Raw genomic sequence first — 21,365 nt, forward strand, 5'->3', positions numbered from 1 at the left:
ATGTGGATAGAGAAATCAAGTTAGGTTTTTATTTATTTATTTTTGTTCAATACACTGGTTAAGTGGGAAAAAGACTTGTTTATGGGCTGGTAAGGTAACAGTTGATCCCTGCACCCCTAGACTAAACTAGCATTTAACCCTTGTAGTGTGAGGGGCAGTGCCACTGCAAGATTGTTTGTTTGTTTGTTTGTTTTTGTTTATTTTTTGATGGCATCAGGTAGTTATGGTAACTTTTATAAATAAGATGTAATGTGTGAGTATTTTAGCTTTGGCTACAGCAGGGAAGGAGTTTTTAAATTTCATATATTTTTATTTTTTTTGTCTGTCTGTCCTTCTTGGATCATCACCCCTTCCATTTTGTTCTGGTAGCTGCTGTCACCAAAACAAAAAGTGATGTCAAATCCAAAGCTTTAGTTGTCACCAGAACAAGAAATAAATGTTTGAAGTTCTTGTATATACACTTTAAGGTGTATGTATATCCAAATTACCTCTCAATGGAGACTACCACAGGCATATTCAAAATATGAACTATAGCAAAATAGAACCTGTGACAGAAATCCATATATCTCTTAAAACATCCAGAACATTTATACCTTTAGTATGTTTAGAACTGGTGTCCATTTGCATACTTGTACGTATAGAATTAGGATGTCTTTGTGGGGCAATATCAGAGTCTGGCTAGTCTTGTACATTATTATTATTATTATTATTATTATTTGTTTTTTAGTCCATAGACACATACACAGTGGCTTGGCCATGAATCCCACTCCTTCCTCGCATGATTTGATTGACAGCAGCAGGAACCTATGATTCCCGCTGCTCTTAGTATGTCATGTGAGAAGAGAGAGAGGGGGGGGGCATAAAGGGAGAGCAGCACTAGATCATGAGAGGACTCATCATGTAAAGCAGGGGTGCCCAACCTTTTGAAGAGCAAGGGCCATCAACGCGACTCAGTAACCGGTAGCGGCCCAAAATAAGTGTAATGGGCGGATGACAGGTTTGTATCTACGCTGCATATGCAGAACGGATATGGACACAGCCCATGCTACTCTATGGGCCCGCCAATTCTGACGTAAGGGGACGGTGGTTCTTCTGTTTTTTTTTTGTTTTTGTTTTTTTGCGTATCAGATTGAAGGTAAGCAGGGGTAAATGGACATGGAGGTGAATGGAGGGTCCGATTGGGTCCTAAGGCTGCTTTCACACTGATGCGCCACGTGCACCTGTGGCTTTCCTATGGGTTAGCTGCACTTTGCCATAAACTTCTATTATATCTTGCAGGTGCGGTGTACTTTCTGAAAGCTCACCAAACCCGCAGGTAATAACAGAAGTCTATGGCTCAGTGCAGGTAACCCGCAGGTGCAGGATTAGTTCAACAGCAGCCTAGTAACAACTGAAGAACAGATATGCCCATATATGCACTGATTTCAGTAAAAACACACCTTTAATAACAGTCTTCTATTGAAATTTACCCAGCTGTTGCTGTCCCAGCCAGAGTGCATTTGGTATCGATTATGACAGGAGCTGGAGCTATACAGGAAGCATCAGCTTATGTGGCTCTGCAGCTTCTTGCTTTCTCTTCCACCGACTTCATTCACAAGACAGATGCTCTGGGATGGTGGGTGGGCAACCTGCGATCTGGGCTCGTCAAACCACCATCCCAGAGCAGGAGGTCGGAGGCCACATCAGAAGGCTCTGCGGGCCACATGTGGCCCCCGGGCCACTGGTTGGGCACCCCTGATGTAAAGTGTTTAGGTGGAGAGGCATGGCGGGAACAGGTATAGGAAAGGTGGTGTGTTTTTTTTTTTAGTAGTAGTAGTAGTAAATGCTTTAAGGTTTTAATAAAAATAAAAATCACTTTAACCACTTCACGTCCGTGCTATAGCCGAAAGACTGCTACAGCGCAGGCTTAGATTGCTGGGAGGGCATCCAGGTACATGCTCACGCTCCCCATGTTTCCCCTTGGGACTCAGCTGATCAGATTAAAGGGCCAATCCCGGCCCTTTACCATGCGATCAGCTGTCAGCCAATGACAGCTGATCACATGATGTAAACGGAAGCTGGTGTCTTTTTTATTTTTTTATTTTAATTTTTATACCCCCCCCCTTGTTGCACCAGTGCATGTGATGAGCAACTCGCCTTGATTGTACATATCTCGTGCCAATTCATTTTCCATTATAGTGCTGGATACACAAATCTCCAAATTATTCACAAAAAGCAAAAATTAAAATATATTGGAAATGTTGAGCTTTGCTGTCCATATCAGTATTTTTGTCCAACAGTTTGTGTTTTGTTCCACAAAGAATGAGTTGTGAATAATTCAATACATTATCAGTCTTTTTGTTTCTTCCTCCAGGTTATGACATGTCAACATTTATTAGGCGCTACAGTAGATATCTCAATGAAAAAGCCTTCTCCTACAGACAGATGGCATTTGACTTCGCCAGAGTAAAAAAGGGGTAGGATTAATTCCTTGCATTTCAGAATGTCTTGCCAACTCTAGTTTCAAATGCAAAAATAATTTCTATGAATCCTTTTCAAAGGGAATTGTTTGCAATTCAAAATGAAAAAACTATATTATAATGTATAAGTTTGGGATAATTAAGAACCAGTATGAATGCTACATCAGGAAGCTATTTGTTATTATTATTTGCAGCCTTGGCTGGTTCCTAGTTTCTAGCTTGTCGTCTGGCAGCACAAGATTTTCTGAAGCTAGAAAACCCACTGCACAGCTAAGCTAATAATTTATTATTTGAGAAAACTTGGGTTTAATGGAAAAAATGCATTCCCACTTCTTAGCAGCTGTCAAAGGGTGCAGAGTAAGGTAGGTCTGTAAACAACCATAACCTATGACATGACAGGTTCAAGATACTTGCACAGAACTATGCAGAAAAACAATGTGTGAATGTGTGAAATTATGTAAAAAGTGTGTGTGTGGTGTGTTGTGTTTTTTTTTTTTTTTTTTTTTTTTTTCCCCTTAGTGTAATTTCTAAAGTGCAGTGAGATTTTGTTATTGGGCTATATTAATTTATGCGCCGTCTGGTTTCAGAGCTGAAGGGGTGATGAGGACCATGGTACCAGAAAAGCTACTAAAGGGCATGCCTATACTACAAGGACAGATTGATGCCTTGCTGGAGTTTGACGTAAGTTGAACCTACCTTTTTTATATATAATGGGGCCTCCAATATGAAAAAACTATTAAATGTAATTACACTGACCAAATCCCTGAAATTCGTGCTCTGTGTAGAAAGCATGTGTTATGGCAATAGAAAAATAAAGATTTATTTTGAAAGTTGGTCACTAACCATCACATATAGCAGAAGGATTGATAGTATGACATAGACTCACAATTTATATCGGCACGACTAAAGCCAAGACTTAAGCCTAATGCACAAGGGCTAAATGTCGAGCGACATTGGCCAGTTCAATTAAAACTGTCCTATATTTGGCCTGCGTGTATGGCAGCCAGTCCAACAGAAGCCGGCCATTCAGCTGGCTTCTGTTGGACGAGCATGCTGGAAAACCAGCAGCTGACAGTCTCCCAATCAGCGCTCTCAGCCAATGGCAAACACAATAGAACAGCAGGGGAGATTGTTGTACCAACATTGGATTGTTAGTACAACGTCTCTGACTGGAGCTGTCAGTACTTTTTCATTCAACTCGGCAGGTTTACGGGAATTTTTTTTTTTTTAATGTGTACTAGGCTTTATACTGTCGAATAGTGGCTAACTGCAGTCCTAAGAGGAGTACCTGCAGAGTATTTTTATTGTAATTAAGCTTTGTTTGACCTTCTGTTTTTTGAATAGTGGGATCCAAAATTCAAGGTGAGGGCACATCCATCAGAGCACAGAGGTGGTGAAGCACCTATTGAATGGAATAAATATTTTAGGGCACGGTGACTACACATAGCGCTTTTTGATTGTATCACTGTATGGACTGATGACAGATTTAAAGGATATTTGGACACCTTTTATTTGTAATTCATTTAGACCCCTTTCACACCAGGGCGTTTTGCAGGCGCTATAGCGTTAGAAATAGCGCCTGCAATCCGCCCTAAAGAAGCTGCACCATCGGGCTTTCACACTACAGCGGTGCGCTGGCAGGACGTCAGAAAAAAGTCCTGCCAGCAGCTTCTTTGGAGCAGTGAAGGAGCGGTGTGTTTACCGCTCCTCCACCGCTGCTCCCCATTGAAATCAATGGGGCAGCGCTGTAATACCGCCGGCAAAACGCCGTCGGTTTTAACCCTTTCGCGGCCGCTAGCGGGGGTAAAAGCGCCCCGCTAGCGCCCGAAATGCGCCGCAAATCCAGCGGTAAAACGCTGCTAAAAATAGCAGCGTTTTACCGCCGACGCAATGGGTGGTGTGGTGTGAAGGGTCTTATTGAATGTTTTGTTGGAGGCACAGTATTGCATGCATTTCTGTAACATCCATTCTTCTTGGTTTTCTGTTTTATTAATCGGATCGTTTCACTATTTCTATTTATACATTTCTTTTTTTTGTGATGCGATGGCACATATTAGTGGCAGCAATTTTCTTTTTCATACATCATGGAACACAGAGTTAGGCTAATATTCATTACCTGCTGGGTTATACTTCATCTCCAGGTGAATGGACACTGGTAGACCAAAAGTCTTTAGACCGGAAGTGATCTCCTACATAACTCCTCCCATACAGGAAGCACTTCAGTTTTTTTTACCTGTGTCTGCAAGGTAGATGGTGTGGTTTGTTTGGGCTCTCTGCACTCCAGGTCTCTAGTCCCACAAATGGTTCTTAAATCAAGGGATTGACTGATCGGATCCCTTTGACACAAGCTTTATATGCTTAGATAAATGGTACCCGAGCCTTGCAAAGAAGACTCAAGATCCTGCAAGGTTTTGCCTGTAATGCAGCCTCCGTGCGCTGGACCCTGTGAAGTGGAATCCTGGACACTACATCGCTAAGGCATTCCTGCAGGGTGCTGTACATGTCCAAGGGATTGGACCCTAAACGTGAAAAGGGTACCCAGTCCTTGAAGGTCCTCAATTAATAGGAACCCACCGTGAAGTGTGAAGATTGGGCTCTTAGTTTCTAAGCTGCCCTGCGCAGTGAAACCCCTTTTATTATTATTCTAAGGTGTCCCAGTGATTGTTACAATCAGGCAAGCTAGCTAGAAGTTGGACTCCTGTGTGCGGTGACAATACGGGGGAGTTTGGGCTAGCTTTGGGTGTTTGCAAGGTGTACCTTTTTTTCTTTTTTTTTTTTTTTTTTTTTTTTTTGCTTGTCTGGCTGATCTTTACCTGTATGATGGCCACGGTGCGCCATTTTGCCTTGGTTCGCCATGGTGCACGTGTGTTTGCAAGAGCGCCACTGGGCTCAGCGCTTATTGGCGTCCATGGCGCATGCAGCTTTGCTGCACAGGCACCATAGCCTATATCTGGGTGAACAAAGATTTGCATTATACGTGAATACGGCCACGCCCGTTTGCCAGGACCGTGCACGTGTGTACACATGCACAGAATGTTCCGGCGCACACTGTCAGCTTATTTAAGCTGTGCATGCCAAGCATGCAGTGCTTCCAGAAGGACACAGAGCAGGCTCTGAACAAGGCATTTGCAGCGGCTCATTTTCTCCTTACCCGAGTCACCAAGTTTTGCTCGGCGGGCTAAAGGTGCTTAGCAGGATTGTTGCATAGGGGCTTGGTGAGCCCTATTAAAGGGTCTCCCTTCTGAGGTGTTTTTATACTACACCCAGGTGCTCTTCTTCCCCTTTTTTTTTTTTTTGTGGCTTGTGAATGTCTTCAAAAAAGAGGAGCGGGTGTACAGGGAATGTCATCAGTAGTTCCTGATGAACCTAGTCATAACCCTAGTGTTGTGTTCCCTGAAGGACCAGAGGCTTTTCAGCAATCTGTGCCGCTGTGCCTATCTGGGATTGTGTCTACAGCCAATGCTGCTGCTTCACCCTTTATCACTAAGGATGATCTATTCTTAGCTATAGCCGGGTTAGAGCACAGGATTGCTGGCATGATTGCCTCCATCCCGAAGGGTGGCATGAAGCGTGGCAGATCCCCCCCTCCCCAGAGGCTCCTAGTCTGGAGCAGGAATGGGTTGAGGATGGGGAAAGCGCTTAAAGCTTGGGATTCTGTGTATGGCCTGGCGGATGAGTCTGCTTCTAAGCAATCTGGACAAGCTATCCAGTTGGTGTCTGCCTCTCAATCTCAGAGGCTTTTGATCCCGACTCTTACCGAAATGGTTCATTTTAAGTTGCCTTTTGCAGAGGTTGTTGAGCCTCCCTGGTCCTCTTTGGGGTCCCCGAGGCCTCTTCAGGCCACACAGGCTTTCCGCTTACACCCTCTTTTGGAACAGGCGGTGTATGCTGATTGGGAACATCCTGACAGGATTTTTGTTCCTCCTAAGGGGTTTTCCCTTTTATATCCCATGGATGAAAAGTTTAAGAAGTTGAGCATGCCAGCCATAGATGCAGCAGTCTCTTCGTTTAAACAAGAACGTGACTTGTTCGGTAGAAATCGCACAGAGCTTGAAAGACCCTGTTGTTATTAAAGGCTTCCTTTTCTTTGGCCAGTTCAGCTATTCAGCCAGCTATTGCTGCAATTGGTATCTGCCAGTCCATAAAGGATCAGATGGCCTGACAGGTCTAATCAGGAGGATGATCTGCCTGAAAATAAGGCAGATATTCCTCGAGCGCTGTGTTTTGCTGTTAACACCTTTTAAAGGATTCAATACAGCAGGTTTCTCATTTGGATCTCTTGTCTGTACATATACGTAGACTTTTGTGGCTTAAGAACTGGTCAGCCGTGCTTCTTTGTAAAAAGTTATTGGCGGGTTTCCCCTTTTCATGGGGAACGTTTTTTGGTGACCACTTGGACAAATATATCTAGTAGTTCACTACTTCCTGTGAAGAAAAGCACCGGGCATCCCTTGTTTAAAACCTCAGGGACTGCTTTCTCAAATGTCTCAGCACCAAGGCAGCTCCGCCGCCAACAGGGCGCTGGGGCCAGAAAAAGCCCTGGGTCCAAAATTCTTTTAAACCCAGCACCAAACCCTCCTTTTGAGGGGACGCCCCCACTGCATCGGGTGGGGGGGGGGGCTGTTGCACTTTGCGGACATTTGGAGAATAATGGTTCAAGACGAGTGGGTCACCTCAACTATATCCCGCGTTTACAAGCTGGTGTTGCGGGGGGGGGGGTTCCCCCTCAGAGGTTTTTTAAGATCCAGAGTTCCCTCAGATCCTCCAAAAAGACTTATTGCTTCAGGCACTACTAGCGCATCAAGGAGTGATTTGTAGAGGTTCCTGTACTCGAAAGGGGCACAGGGTTTTACTCAAACCTATTTACGGTTCAAAAACCAAACTGGGACACCAGGCCCATTTTTGACCTAAGATCCCTGAACCAGTATCTACTGATCCAGTCCTTTCAGATGGAGTCTGTCAGCTTAGTAGTAGCCTCACTCCAGATGCGAGACTTTCTAGCCTCCATCGGTATAAAGGACACGTATTTACACGTACCTATCTTTCAGCCTCATCAGAGGTTCCTGCAATTTGCAGTAGAGAAACGTCATTTTCCGTTTTGTGGCTCTACCCTTCAGGCTTGCTACAGCTCCTTGGGTGTTTACAAAGGTCGTAGGACCAGTACTGGTTTTTAAAGGCCCAAGGGATCTTGGTGCTCGGGTATCTGGACGACCTACTGCTCAGCGATCACTCACTACAGGCTCTAGAACAGAGTATAACCTGCACAGTGCGGTATTCGGAAAGCTTAAGCTGGATCACAAATACCGAAAAAAAAGTCAACCTTGAGACCAGCTCAAAGTCTAAAGTATTTAGGTCTGATCCTAGATACTGTCCAAGCAAGAGTATTCTTGCCACACCTGCAAAGATCTGTGCCCTGAAGGATCAGGTGCGTCAAATTAGGGGCACCAGACAACCCTCCACCAGCAGATCTGCCTGGGGGAATGGTCCCTACACCCAGGGGTGTTGGGGATGGCCTGAGGTTGACCTACTGGCATCCAGGTTCAACAAGCTAAAGCAGTTTGTGTCCCGAACAAGAGATCCTCTGGCAATCAGAGCAGATGCTCTGGTAGTTCCATGGAGCCAGTACTCCCCTGGTTTATGCTTTCTTTTCAATCCTTCTCCTTCCACATTTGTTGCGCAATATTTGGAGAGGGAGTTAGTCATTCTGGTGGCACCAGCATGGCCCAGAAGACCCTGGTTCCTGGAGATTGTGAAACTGACAATAGACGGCCATGGATGCTTCCACTGTGCCCCGATCTACTGTCTCAAGGTCCTATATTCCACCCCAATTTACAGTCTCTATATTTGACATCATGGCTAGTGAAGCCAGGGTGTTAAAGGACAGTGGCATCCCAAGACCAGTGGTGACTTTCCTAGTGAATGCTAGGAAAGCGGTCACTAGGAAGATCTAGCATAAGGTCTGGAAGACTTATTGCTTGGTGTGGTGCCAAAAAATGTCATCCTCGGAAATATGCAATTGGGAGTATTCTCTCTTCTACAGTCATCTGTGGAAATCGGATTGGCTTTGAGTACAATCGGAGGTCAAGTTTCGGCTCCATCAGTATTCTTCCAAAGGCTTTTGGCCTCCCATTCACTGGTCCTAACCTTTTTATGCAGGGGGCAACTCACTTGCTTCCCCCCATTAGGTCACCTATTGGTGCTGGTCTATGTTACAGAAACAACCATTTGAACCTATCAAGGAATTTCCATTAAACTTGCTGTCACGCAAGCTTCCTGATGGCTATCACCTCGGCTAGAAGGGTGTCGGAGTTGGTGGCTGTTAGGAATCTTCTCTTGTGATCAGTCAAAACTCCAGATGTGTTGAGAAGAAGACAATTAATTTATTTCTGATGTGGTCCACAAAAGGGAGACATGCTTACAGGACAAGCTGCAGAAAACAGTCTCTCAAAAGTATGTCTCCCTCCTCCTCATACCCTACAAGAATACCACCTCTATGCTTCTATTGGCTGAGGAAACCTAAATAACGTTGTCATGGTACGAACTGGTACTTTATTTTGATATTAATGTTCCCGTACATTCTTAGGCTATCATATTTAGTTAAATCTAATCATCCTACAACTTACTATGGAGTTAGATAAGACAAAACAATACAACAAGTTAATACAATAATGTGCTCAGAAGTAAGTTTTTAAAAGTCAGTCTCAGAAATATTGTTTTTCTAATAGTCACACAATAAACATTTAAAACTTTTCTAACAGTGGCCTTTCATGCAGAGAACCGTACTTGCTCGTTCACCACGATGGGGTCCTGTTAAGACCTGTTCCATCCTTTTTGCCAAAAGTGGTGTCTGCCTTTCATTTAAATCGGGACATTATTTTGCCTTTTTTTTTTTCTCTCCGCCTCATTCGGCGGAGTAGAGACGACTGCACTCCTTGGACATTACCTTGGCAGTCAAGGTTTGTCTAAATCTGTGGAGATCAGAGGTTCAGACTCCTTTTTTGTTTTACCAAAATGACCCAAGAAAGGGGCAGGCAGCTTCCAAGGCTTTCCTTGCCATTTGGGTCCATCAATTGATCATTCAGGCCTGTGGTCTGAAACATAAAGCTCCTCCCTTTTAGGGTGAGAGCTCATTCTACCAGGAGTGTAGGAACCTCCTGGGATTTTTGCCATCAGATCTGTGGCTCAGTTTTTTTTTTTTTTTTTTTTTTTTTTTTTTATGCATAGAATACCTTTTAAAACTACTTTTAAACATGAGACTCTTTAGGAGACAACTGTGGATGTTGGCATTTGAGAAGCTGATAAAACAGAATATACAGTGCCTTGCGAAAGTATTCGGCCCCCTTGAACTTTTCAACCTTTTGCCACATTTCAGGCTTCAAACATAAAGATATAAAATTTTAATTTTTTGTGAAGAATCACCAACAAGTGGGACACAATTGTGAAGTGGAACGAAATCTATTGGATTTTTGAAACTTTTTTAACTAATAAAAAAATGAAAAGTGGGGCGTGCAAAATTATTCGGCCCCCTTGCGTTAATACTTTGTAAAGCCACCTTTTGCTGCGATTACAGCTGCAAGTCGCTTGGGGTATGTCTCTATCAGTTTTGCACATTGAGAGACTGAAATTCTTGCCCATTCTTCCTTGCAAAACGGCTCGAGCTCAGTGAGGTTGGATGGAGAGCGTTTGTGAACAGCAGTTTTCAGCTCTTTCCACAGATTCTCGATTGGATTCACGTATGGATTTTGACTTGCCCATTCTAACACCTGGATACGTTTATTTGTGAACCATTCCTTTGTAGATTTTGCTGTATGTTTGGGATCATTGTCTTGTTGGAAGATTAATCTCCGTCCCAGTTTCAGGTCTTTTGCAGACTCCAACAGGTTTTCATCCAGAATGGTCCTGTATTTGGCTGCATCCATCTTCCCCTCAATTTCCCTAATCGTCTTTCAGGACAGCCACTATGAGAGATAGACTCCTCCTCTTCCTCTGGAAACACTGCGCCAGCCCATAAATTCTTACTTCCCCTGCCGGACCTCAGTTATTAGTGTTTCCTCCGGCGGGGAGACACTGTGCAAGGAACCAGGCCGATCAGCTGGGGAGGCTGTGGCCGTTTTGTCGTTAAAAGAACCCGGTTGAAAGAAGCAGGGGCTTCGTTTGGAGAAAGCTGGGTTCAAACCGTTCGAAACCAACGTCCGCGTGTCGGACGGGTCGAACGGTTTACTTACCTCACCAGGTACTGCCACCCCTTCCGAGTCGAGCGCGGCTTCAGGTCGTGGGGGACTCCTATCGCGTCTACAGGGACGCAGCTGGCAAGCCGTTCGGAAGATTTCCCTGTACATGGGTACAGTCCGCCCCTTTTTTCTTTGAACCGAGCGGGCCGAACGACGGGCGACGTCGTATCCGGCGGAAACGAAGGCTTGACCTCGAAATACGATCGACTTCCGGTTCCGGGTCGTGGAGCTGATAGGAGGGCCGGGCACAAGCTGGAGATTAGTTCAGAACGTGCACAGGCAACGCGGAACTCTGTAGTAAGCAGCCACCTGCAGTCATGTCGGAAGCTGAGGCTCAAACGACAGACTCTATCTCCAGCATTCCTAAGGTAAGAGCGCCCTGGGGAGGGGTACTCTCTATCTAGGATCCCCCCACCCCAATGTATGGTTCTATCATGGGTGGGGGGGCAGACCCCCTGGGTGGCCAGGGGGGAGGGGAGGCTCAGATCCCTTCGTTTTAAAAAAGGGTCTAGTGCACTCCCAGGGTTGTATCCCGAGCTTTTGATTGACTTTGTCTTTTCTGTTTTTTTCTTTTTTCCTTTTTTTTTTTAGAAAGCTACGGAAAAAACTAGGTCTACGCATAGCTCTAAAAAGAAGTGTGCCTCCTGTAGGGACATTTTAGGGGAATCTTGGACCAAAGTGTTGTGCAAAGGCTGTATTGACTCCCTCGTTAGGGAAAGGGAATCTGAACAGGAGTCAGGACTAGCAGCTTCAGTCAAGGAGCTCTCGTCCACCTTCTCTTCTTTTAGGTCCCTTTTTGAAAAATTTCAGCTTCCCACGGGTCCATCTCCCCAGGATACAACCCCACCTCTAGCACAGAGTTCTGCTCCAGTCCAACCTGCTAGTACAGGGGGGACAGAGGTTGCAGGCCCTTCAGGGACAGGTAGGGAACTTCCAGACAGTTCCTCTTCCGATTCCCAGGAGGGTTCCGAGGGGGAGGACCAGGACGGGTCCAGGAAAGCCTCCAGATATAAGTTATCCCTTGATGAGGTAGAGGACCTCTTAAAGGCAATTTATGCAACCCTCGGTATCCAGACGGATAAAAAGCCCCTAACCCTGCATGACCAAATGTATTCAGGTTTAGGGGAGCCAAAAAGGGTGTTTCCAGTACACGAAGTTTTAATGGAAACAGTTAAAAAAGAGTGGCAGGATCCGGAGAGAAAACCCTTTTTATCTAGATCCCTCAAAAGAAGGTTCCCATTTTCAGAGGACCCGGCATGCCTTTGGAATAAAAGTCCCAAATTGGATGCCGCGTTCTCCCAGGTCTCCAGACACACAGATTTGGCGTTTGAAGACATGGGGGCCTTGGCAGATGTCATGGACAAAAGGATTGACTCCCTGCTTAAAAAGACGTGGGACTCGGCTATCGGCAATTTAAAGCCGGAAATGGCAGTTACAGTTGTGGCTCGCAATTTAGAGCACTGGCTCTCACAGATCCAACAACATATTGAGGCAGGCACAGATAAGGAAACCATTCTGTCATCCTTCCCTACTATGCTGCGAGGGATCACTTACATAGCTGATGCCTCTGCTGAGTCCGTCCGCATGTCGGGCAGAACGGCGGCTCTAGCCAATTCGGCCAGAAGGGCCCTCTGGTTAAAAACATGGCCAGGGGATAATGCCTCCAAGATAAAGCTATGTGGGATACCCCTGACGGGGGACCTCCTGTTTGGCCCAGGGCTAGAGACGGTTCTAGACCGGACAGCGGACAGGAAAAAGTCCTTTCCTCTCAAACGGAAAACCCCCGTACCAACAAAAAAGGGGTTTCGCCCGCAGGGGCGTAGGGAAACCTCTAAACCAGAGGGGAAAAAGAAAACCTGGCCCCAAAAAGGCAGGGGCAGAGGGGCGATTTTTCGCCCTCCTATCCAGCCCCGTAAAACCCAGTGACTTTCCAGCTATAGTGGGAGGAAGACTGGGGGCCTTTCTTCCACAGTGGGAGACAATATCCCCCAATCAATTTATTTTAGGGGTAATAAGAAGGGGGTACCTCTTGGAATTCCTAAGACCACCCCCTCAAAGGCTCCTTGTCACGCATCTACCCAGGTGCATGGTAAAGGCCGAGGCCTTGCTAGAAGCTCTGAGGGAATTGGAGAATCAGGATGTTATTCTCAGGGTCCCAAAAGCAGAAGAGGGAAGGGGGTTTTATTCTCACATCTTCATAGTGAAAAAACCCTCAGGGAAGTTCAGGTTGATTCTGAACTTAAAGCCCCTGAACGCTTCTGTGACATACAAAAGATTCCGCATGGAATCGATCTTTTCAGTAAAAGCGCTTCTCCCCCACAACTGCTTCATGGTATCTCTGGACTTAAGGGACGCGTATTTACACATCCCTATAGCGGAGGCCTCGCAGAAGTTTCTACGCCTTGCCATAGATCTGGGCGGAGAAACAGTACACTTTCAGTTTCAGGCCCTGCCATTCGGGCTATCCTCTGCACCCCGCATTTTTACCAAAGTCCTGGCAGAAGCCATGGCCTTTCTTCGGCTCCAGGGGGTATGTATAATTGCCTACCTGGACGACCTGCTTCTGTTTGCAGCATCCCCAACACAGTTGGTCAAGGATCTGGATCTAACCAAAAGGGTCCTTACAGACCTGGGGTGGCTTCTGAACTTGGAAAAGTCCAGCCTGATCCCCTCACAACAGATCTCCTATCTAGGTTTCCTGTTGGACTCAACACTGTTGAGAGTTTTTCTGCCAAGAGAAAAGGTACGAAAACTGGACAGTGCGGTGGCCTCTCTTCAGAGCAACCAGCTGGTTTCCATAAGGGTTCTGATGTCAGTACTGGGTCTTCTTACATCCACCCTTCCAGCAGTGCAGTGGGCAGGGTTACACTTTCGTCCCCTACAGACCTTCATCCTAGGGGTGTGGGACCACAGTCAGGAGGCCCTAGACACCCTAGTACATATTCCCCACCAGGTAAAGAGATCCCTCTGGTGGTGGAGGAAAGTGACAAATCTGTCGCAAGGTCGTCTGTGGCTCATCCCGGTTTCTCGGGTAGTAACCACAGATGCAAGTGGAAAAGGTTGGGGGGCACATTTGGGTTCCCTTCTAGCCCAGGGCACTTGGGAGGACGGCGAGTTGACTCGATCGTCCAATTGGAAAGAACTAAGGGCAGTGGGACTAGCCCTCAGATTCTTCAAAGAAGAGCTCCGGGGTCACCACATTCAGGTGCGGTCGGACAACTCTTCCGTAGTGGCCTATGTGAACAAACAGGGTGGCACCAGAAGCGGAGCCCTGTTGTCTTTAGCGACAGAGATTCTGTCCTGGGCCGAAACCTACACCCTTTCGCTCTCAGCCGTTTTCCTGAGGGGAGAGGAAAACGTAGTAGCAGATTTTCTCAGCCGAAAGAGGCTGAGGGAGGGCGATTGGGTTCTCAACCAGGAGGTCTTCAATCTCATAGTAAAGAGATGGGGGTCTCCAGAGGTGGACCTGTTTGCGTCCAAAAACAATGCAAAAACCCACTGTTTTTTCTCCCTAAAAAGGGGAGAGGGAGCTCTAGGGGTGGACGCTTTGAGCCAGAATTGGCATTTCAGAACTTGCTATGTCTTCCCACCTCCAGTGTTGTTGCCAGCAGTTCTGAGAAAGTTTCAGATGGAAAGCACAGCTCTGATTCTGGTGGCTCCACATTGGCCAAAGAGAGCATGGTTCTCAGTGCTAAAGCAGTTGGCGGTAGAACCTCCCCTGCTCTTGCCCCCTCGGGAGGATCTCCTCTCTCAGGGGCCAGTCCTATGCCCACAGGTACGCCAGTGGAAGTTAGCGGCCTGGCTACTGAGGAGGGTTTATTAAAATCTAAAGGATTCTCAGAGAGACTAGTTTCTACCCTCCTGGACAGTAGGAAGAAGGAAACTCGCCAGATCTATGAAAGGGTCTAGTTACGTTTCAACAAGTGGTGCGCAGAGAGCTTTTTCCCAGTACGAAGCTCCTCCGCAGTGTTGGAATTTTTACAATGCGGGGCAGATAAGGGCTTATTCATTAGTACCCTTAGGGGTCAAGTATCAGCCCTCAGTGTTTATTTGGAGGATCATTTGGCTGCCAACCCATGGGTAGGCAGGTTCTTTAGGTCCCTGTCCAGACAGAGACCGGTCCAGGGTCTGTCCTTTCCCAGATGGGATTTATCTTTAGTTTTGCAGAGCTTAACTGGACCCCCCTTTGAGCCTTAAAAGGAGTGTTCTCTGAGAGAGCTCACTCTGAAGACAGTGTTCCTGGTAGCAGTAACAACTGCCAGGAGGGTCAGTGAGATGGAGGCCTTATCAGTCAGGGCTCCCTTTTGTGTTATCTTTCCGGATCGGATAGTTTTAAAGACCGATCCAGCCTTTTTGCCGAAGGTGGCATCCAGCTTTCATAGAAGCCAGGAAATTGTTTTGCCCTCTTTTTGTCCCAATCCCTCCGGTGAGAAGGAACTAAAGTTTCATTATTTAGATGTTAGGAGATGTATCCTACACTATCTGGAACTGACCAAGGCATTCAGAAGGTCAGATTCCTTATTTGTTTTATTTTCCGGGGCCAGAAAAGGTTGTAAAGCGTCCCGGCGCACTATTGCTAGGTGGCTCAGAGTAGCCATCGAGCAGGCTTATTTAGTTGCAGGGAAAGAAATCCCAGTGGGTATTAAAGCACACTCCACTAGAGCTATGGCAGCCTCCCAGGCAGAAAGAGCGGGAGCAACGCCAGAGCAGATTTGCAGAGCAGCAACATGGTCCAGCTATTCCACTTTCGTAAAACACTACAGAGTGGATTTGGTGTCGGCAGGTGAGCAAACCTTTGGGCGAAAGGTTTTGCAAGCTGTAGTCCCACCCTAACTGGTAAGTGCTCGCTTATCCTCTCATAGTGGCTGTCCTGAAAGACGATTAGGGAAAATTAGAGTTACGCTTACCGGTAACGTCTTTTCCAGTAGTCTTTCAGGACAGCCCTAGTTCCCACCCGAAAATTGGGGGGAGTCTTACAAAAGAGCGCAGCAAGATAATGGTATTTGATAAATATGTTATTAATGTGTTCTTGTGTCTCCCCAGCTGGCCGGAGGTATTCTCGATATAAACTGAGGTCCGGCAGGGGAAGTAAGAATTTATGGGCTGGCGCAGTGTTTCCAGAGGAAGAGGAGGAGTCTATCTCTCATAGTGGCTGTCCTGAAAGACTACTGGAAAAGACGTTACCGGTAAGCGTAACTCTAATTTTTAACCATCTTCCCTGTCCCTGCTGAAGAAAAGCAGGCCGAAACCATGATGCTGCCACCACCATGTTTGACAGTGGGGATGGTGTGTTGAAGGTGATGAGCTGTGTTGCTTTTACGCCAAACACATCGTTTTGCATTGTGGGCAAAAAGTTCGATTTTGGTTTAATCTGACCAGAGCACCTTCTTCCACATGTTTGGTGTGTCTCTCAGGTGGCTTGTGGCAAACTTTAGATGAGACTTTTTATGGATATCTTTGAGAAATGGCTTTCTTCTTGCCACTCTTCCATAAAGGCCAGATTTGTGCAGTGTACGACTGATTGTTGTCCTATGGACAGACTCTCCCACCTCAGCTGTGGTTCATCCAGAGTGATCATGGGCCTCTTGACTGCATCTCTGATCAGTCTTCTCCTTGTCTGAGCTGAAAGTTTAGAGGGACGGCCCAGGTCTTGGTAGATTTGCAGTGGTCTGATACTCCCATTTCAAAATGATCGCTTGCACATTGCTCCTTGGGATGTTTAAAGCTTGGGAAATCTTTTTGTATCCAAATCCGGCTTTAAACTTCTCCACAACAGTATTACGGACCTGCCTGGTGTGTTCCTTGATCTTCATGATGCTCTCTGCGCTTTCAACAGAACCCTGAGACTATCACAGAGCAGGTGCATTTATACAGAGACTTGATTACGCACAGGTGGATTCTATTTATCACCATCAGTCATTTAGGACAACATTAGATCATTAAGAGATCCTCGCTGAACTTCTGGAGTGAGTTTGCTGCACTGAAAGTAAAGGGGCCGAATAATTTTGAACGCACCACTTTTCAGTTTATTTGCTAAAAAAGTTTAAAATATCCAATAGATTTCGTTCCACTTCACAATTGTGTCCCACTTGTTGGTGATTCTTCACAAAAAATTAAAATTTTATATCTTTATGTTTGAAGCCTGACATGTGGTAAAAGGTTGAAAAGTTCAAGGGGGCCGAATACTTTCGCAAGGCACTGTAATAGTGCAAATTATGTTGCAACACAAGCATGATACCGTTGTGCCAGATTTTTGGCAGAAGCTAAACTGGATCTTAACCCAGTCAGCATAAACTGCTGGAACAGGCAAACGGTTTGAAACAAGAGTTTAAGGGCTAGGTTGCCTGGGAACACTTGGAATGGGGGAGCTAGGCCTTTGGCAGATAATACATTCTGCAGAGATAGACTGGTTGTGCTAAGAAACAAGTGTAGAGTTTTTAGAATCAGTCTTCTGATGGTTCCTGGGGCCTTTTGAGACCTTGGTGCATTTAATGACGATGGGTGTTCCTGCAAACAGTGAGATGGCTAAAGTAAGCAGCGGGGTTCCTTTTATTGAGCAGGTATGGGCCAAGCTCAGATAAGTAGAAAAAGGACTTGGCTGGGACAGACTGGACTTGAAATCAATTGCATAGGGCCTAGGAGATGTATGTAGATTTTTGGCTCTCCAAAGGGTATGTTCATGGTTTGCAACAGGGCAAAGGTGGGTCAAAGACCCACTCGCCAGCTCCCCGATCTGTGGCAGCAGACTGTAATGATGGAGGGGCCTCCTTGTTGGATGATGATGCATGTTGCTCTCCTCCTGCATTCTTTGGATGGATGGTTGACTAGACAGGCTCTCAGGACCAGATACAGGCTTTCCTGGGGCAGACCCACGTGCCAATAGTACTGGAGTGCTGTTCAGGGCAGTGTTCTTGAGTCCCCCTGTGGAAGATGGTGACCTGCAGCACTCACAGCAGCTTTTTGGGTAAAGCAGGCTCACCAGCAGCTCAGTGGTGAAATCACACTTGGGTGTCCCTCTTGCTGTGTCTCTCTCCCTCTCTCCCTCTCTCCCTCTCTCCCTCTCTCCCTCTCTCCCTCTCTCCCTCTCTCCCTCTCTCCCTCTCTCCCTCTCTCCCTCCCTCTCTCCCTCCCTCTCTCCCTCCCTCTCTCCCTCTCTCCCTCTCTCTCTCTCTGCTGCCCTGGCTGGTGACAATCCACCAGAAAGCCTTGCTCTTTCCTGGGCTTTCCAATTTATATTGACCCTTTTAGACTCCTCTTGCCTCTAGGTACATAGGGTCTTGTAGTTTCTCTCCCAGCAATTGTATTGGCATGGTTTTTAGCCCAGACTACATGTCCCAGCATTCAATGTTCTGTACTTGTGAATCAGGAGCACAGTATGTCCACCAGCTCCATCTTTTGATGGAAAGAGGGAACTTTTCTCAGGCAACATTTGCAACAATTAACTTAAAGTAGAATTCTAGGCAAAACTTTTTAATTTTGGATAGTGTAAGGGAGGGTTATAACACCTGAAAGGTGTGTGGTGTGTTTTTATTTTTTATTTTTTTGCCAGGTTTGGCCCATTGGGGAAATTTGCCTTTACTTCCTGTCCCAAGAGGAAATTCCTGCGAATTAAGGGAATCTCTTCGGGACCCCCAGGTCACCAGAGCTAGTGCCCCTTTGGAATTTCCCCTCTATTACTTTTCTAGGAATAACTCAAAATGTAAGATTTTTTTTTTTTTTTTTTTTCCATTTACTCTTTAATGGTAAACGGGACACACAGTGGGTGTGCATCTCCTACCAGGGACACAGACCGCAATACAAAGTGACAGATGTTCTAATCCATCTCCTCTATCCAAAACTAAAAAAACGATTTTTGCCTTTAGTTGTACTTTAATGTTCTGCATTACTTAGTAACAGCATGTCTGGTCATGATGGCTTTCTCCTTTTCAACCTGGTATGAACATTTTGGGGGGGGTGGGGGGGGGGAGCAATATATAAATGACTTTTCATTGGATTTTCTTTTAATGTGTACTAGGCTTAAGTCTGCTTTAAATCAGAAATATCAAAATGTTCATACTTCCCAGATTTTATTCACACTTGCACTCCTGCATTTAGTGCCCGGTCACACAGGGGCGACACGACTTGCCCGGTCACACAGGGGCGACACGACTTGCCCGGTCACACAGGGGCGACACGACTTGCCCGGTCACACAGGGGCGACACGACTTGCCCGGTCACACAGGGGCGACACGACTTGCCCGGTCACACAGGGGCGACACGACTTGCCCGGTCACACAGGGGCGACACGACTTGCCCGGTCACACAGGGGCGACACGACTTGCCCGGTCACACAGGGGCGACACGACTTGCCCGGTCACACAGGGGCGACACGACTTGCCCGGTCACACAGGGGCGACACGACTTGCCCGGTCACACAGGGGCGACACGACTTGCCCGGTCACACAGGGGCGACACGACTTGCAGCACGACTCAGTCGCGACCTGCAGACTTCAGCAGCGACTTGCAAAAAGACGACTGTATAGAAGTCAATGCAAGTCACCTGAAGTCGCCCCAAAAATAGTACAGGAACCTTTTTCTAAGTCGGAGCGACTTGAGTCGCTCCTATTAGAACGGTTCCATAGTACAGAACGGAGCGCGACTTGTCAGGCGACTAAGTCGCCTGACAAGTCGCGGTAGTGTGAACGGGCACTTGGAAAAGCTAAGAGGTATATTTAGTGTGTTTGTGGGTACTACTGTTTTACTAAAGTCAATTTTACCATAAGCATTTTTAACACGTAACAAATTACAAGTCTAAACTGCATGGAGAGATAATATCCACATGCAATTTTATGCTGTATGGCAGTAACCTAGAGAAATCTGCTGAACAGGCTTTGTCTGAAGCTTTCTTTTTTTCGCTGGAGAACAAGAATCTAGAAATAACTACAAAGATTGCAGAAAACTGCAGAGTTGTGAAAATGAACAAAACGGCTAAACTATTTCTGACTTGCATCTGGTTAGTATGTTTGTTTTTTTGTTTTTGTTTTTTTGAATGCCAATTAAAATGGTTTTAATGCAGATTATGGGTAATTCCATGATTATGAAAGAGGTCAGCCAAAGCAAGACGGGTTTTAAAGCTCTGACCACTTGCTGTTATGCTTTGCTACTTTTAACAGTTAAGAACTACTTATAGAACATTACATAGAGTCAAGAATTTGTGCCAGTTGTGACAGAATAGTGTTTCCCAAACTTTGATCACTCAGCATAGACTGAGCACTACCTGTGCGTTTTGTTGCCTTATACTACACACAGCTGCACTGTTTTATCACTGCCCAGTGGCGGTGCGTCCATTAAGGGTGCACGGTCGCTGCCCCCCCCTCTCCAGCCACCCCCTCTATGTAAAATGGAATAGATTCATGCATAGCATGAATCTATCAAGGGGCGTCTATATGCGGCCATATTTAAGCGTCTGTCCCCTTTCCCCTTTTCAGACACCGGGCACCTGATTTCCAGCGGCGGGGGGGGGGGGGGTTGAATCACCCGATTAGAGCCATAGGCTCTAATAGGCTTTAAAAAAGGTGAACTGCGAGCGCAAAGCCTTTGCTAACTCTAAACCACCTCAGCCAAGCAGGAGGAGCAGATCTAATACCTGTCACTTGATTGGCTGAAGGCACAGGCGTCCTGATTGGACACCTGACGAAACAAAATGGGAGGACAGAACCACGGAGACAAAAGCACGCCGCCATCACCTGCTGCATGTCCCACCTCTTGCTGCCGTCACCCGCCACCAAGATGTGGTACGTGTGTGCCAGTCAGACAGTGAGCAGGGGGGAGCACACAGGCTACACGTGATGGACACAGTAAGGCTGCATTTGATTTTTATTTTTATTTTTTCAGAATTCTTCAGTTTTCTTGCAAACTCTACAAACTCTGACACCTACTGAAACTTCTTTACATCTACCCCCTTCACTTCAGTAGGAGAACTTTGCTTTTTCAGAAAGTTAGCCTACTCCTCTGTTCGAGATGACTATTGACCCCATAGATGCAAATGTACCCAGTGCACTAAAGCAGAAATGTAGATAAATGCTAAATTCACATACTTTTTTTTTTTTTTTTTACTTTTCTACTTGACAAAAATTCTGTTCTAATCCAGACACCTGCCAGACAGCACAGCCATGTCCCTGACCTTATACTCTGCTGTAATTAATGTATAACTAAAGGCAAACCTTTTATTTTAGTTTTGGATTGTGTATGGGGATTAAAACATCAGTCAGGTTTTTATTGCTGACTGTTCCACCATTAAGAAGATTCGCCCTCTATTTGTCATGTTTACACTTATAACCATAAGTAAAAGAAAATCCCAAAAAGTCTCTGGACCAGAAAAGTGGAAATCCATCCAATGGAGACACTAGTTCTGATGACAACCAGGGAATCTCCTATTTTGGCTATGGTACAGCAAGTGAGGGCAAACCTCACCAATGAGACAGAGATCCCCAAAAATCGGGGGGATTTTTTATTTTTTCCTTTTTTATTTATTTTTTTTCCTTTTTTTTTTTTTAGCTCTGCTTTTAAAGCTAGACAGCTTGATCAAAGGCTGCCCATAGCCTCTGACTGATCATTGAATGAGCTGCAACACACTGATGGGCTCAGCCCTATTTTCTTTCTTTCTATAAGTCAGTCCATTGTATAATGCCCTAAA

General features: G+C 46.0%; 1 protein-coding gene across 2 annotated transcripts in view; it reads left to right on the forward strand.

The window, feature by feature from the left end:
* The window catches only part of SNAP91 (synaptosome associated protein 91), a 176,062-nt gene that overhangs the window by 68,672 nt on the left and 86,025 nt on the right, over nt 1-21,365 (forward strand). For both annotated transcript variants that reach the window (XM_077487318.1, XM_077487319.1), the window contains exons 4-5: nt 2,354-2,456; nt 3,047-3,140. In XM_077487318.1, the coding sequence (XP_077343444.1) occupies nt 2,354-2,456; nt 3,047-3,140 (197 nt within the window). The remainder of the gene's footprint in view (nt 1-2,353; nt 2,457-3,046; nt 3,141-21,365) is intronic.

This window comes from Lithobates pipiens, unplaced genomic scaffold (genome assembly GCF_037356315.1).
Source record: "Lithobates pipiens isolate NorthernLeopardFrog02 unplaced genomic scaffold, aLitPip1_a1.2 Scaffold_18, whole genome shotgun sequence".
Classification (NCBI taxonomy): Eukaryota; Metazoa; Chordata; class Amphibia; order Anura; family Ranidae; genus Lithobates; species Lithobates pipiens.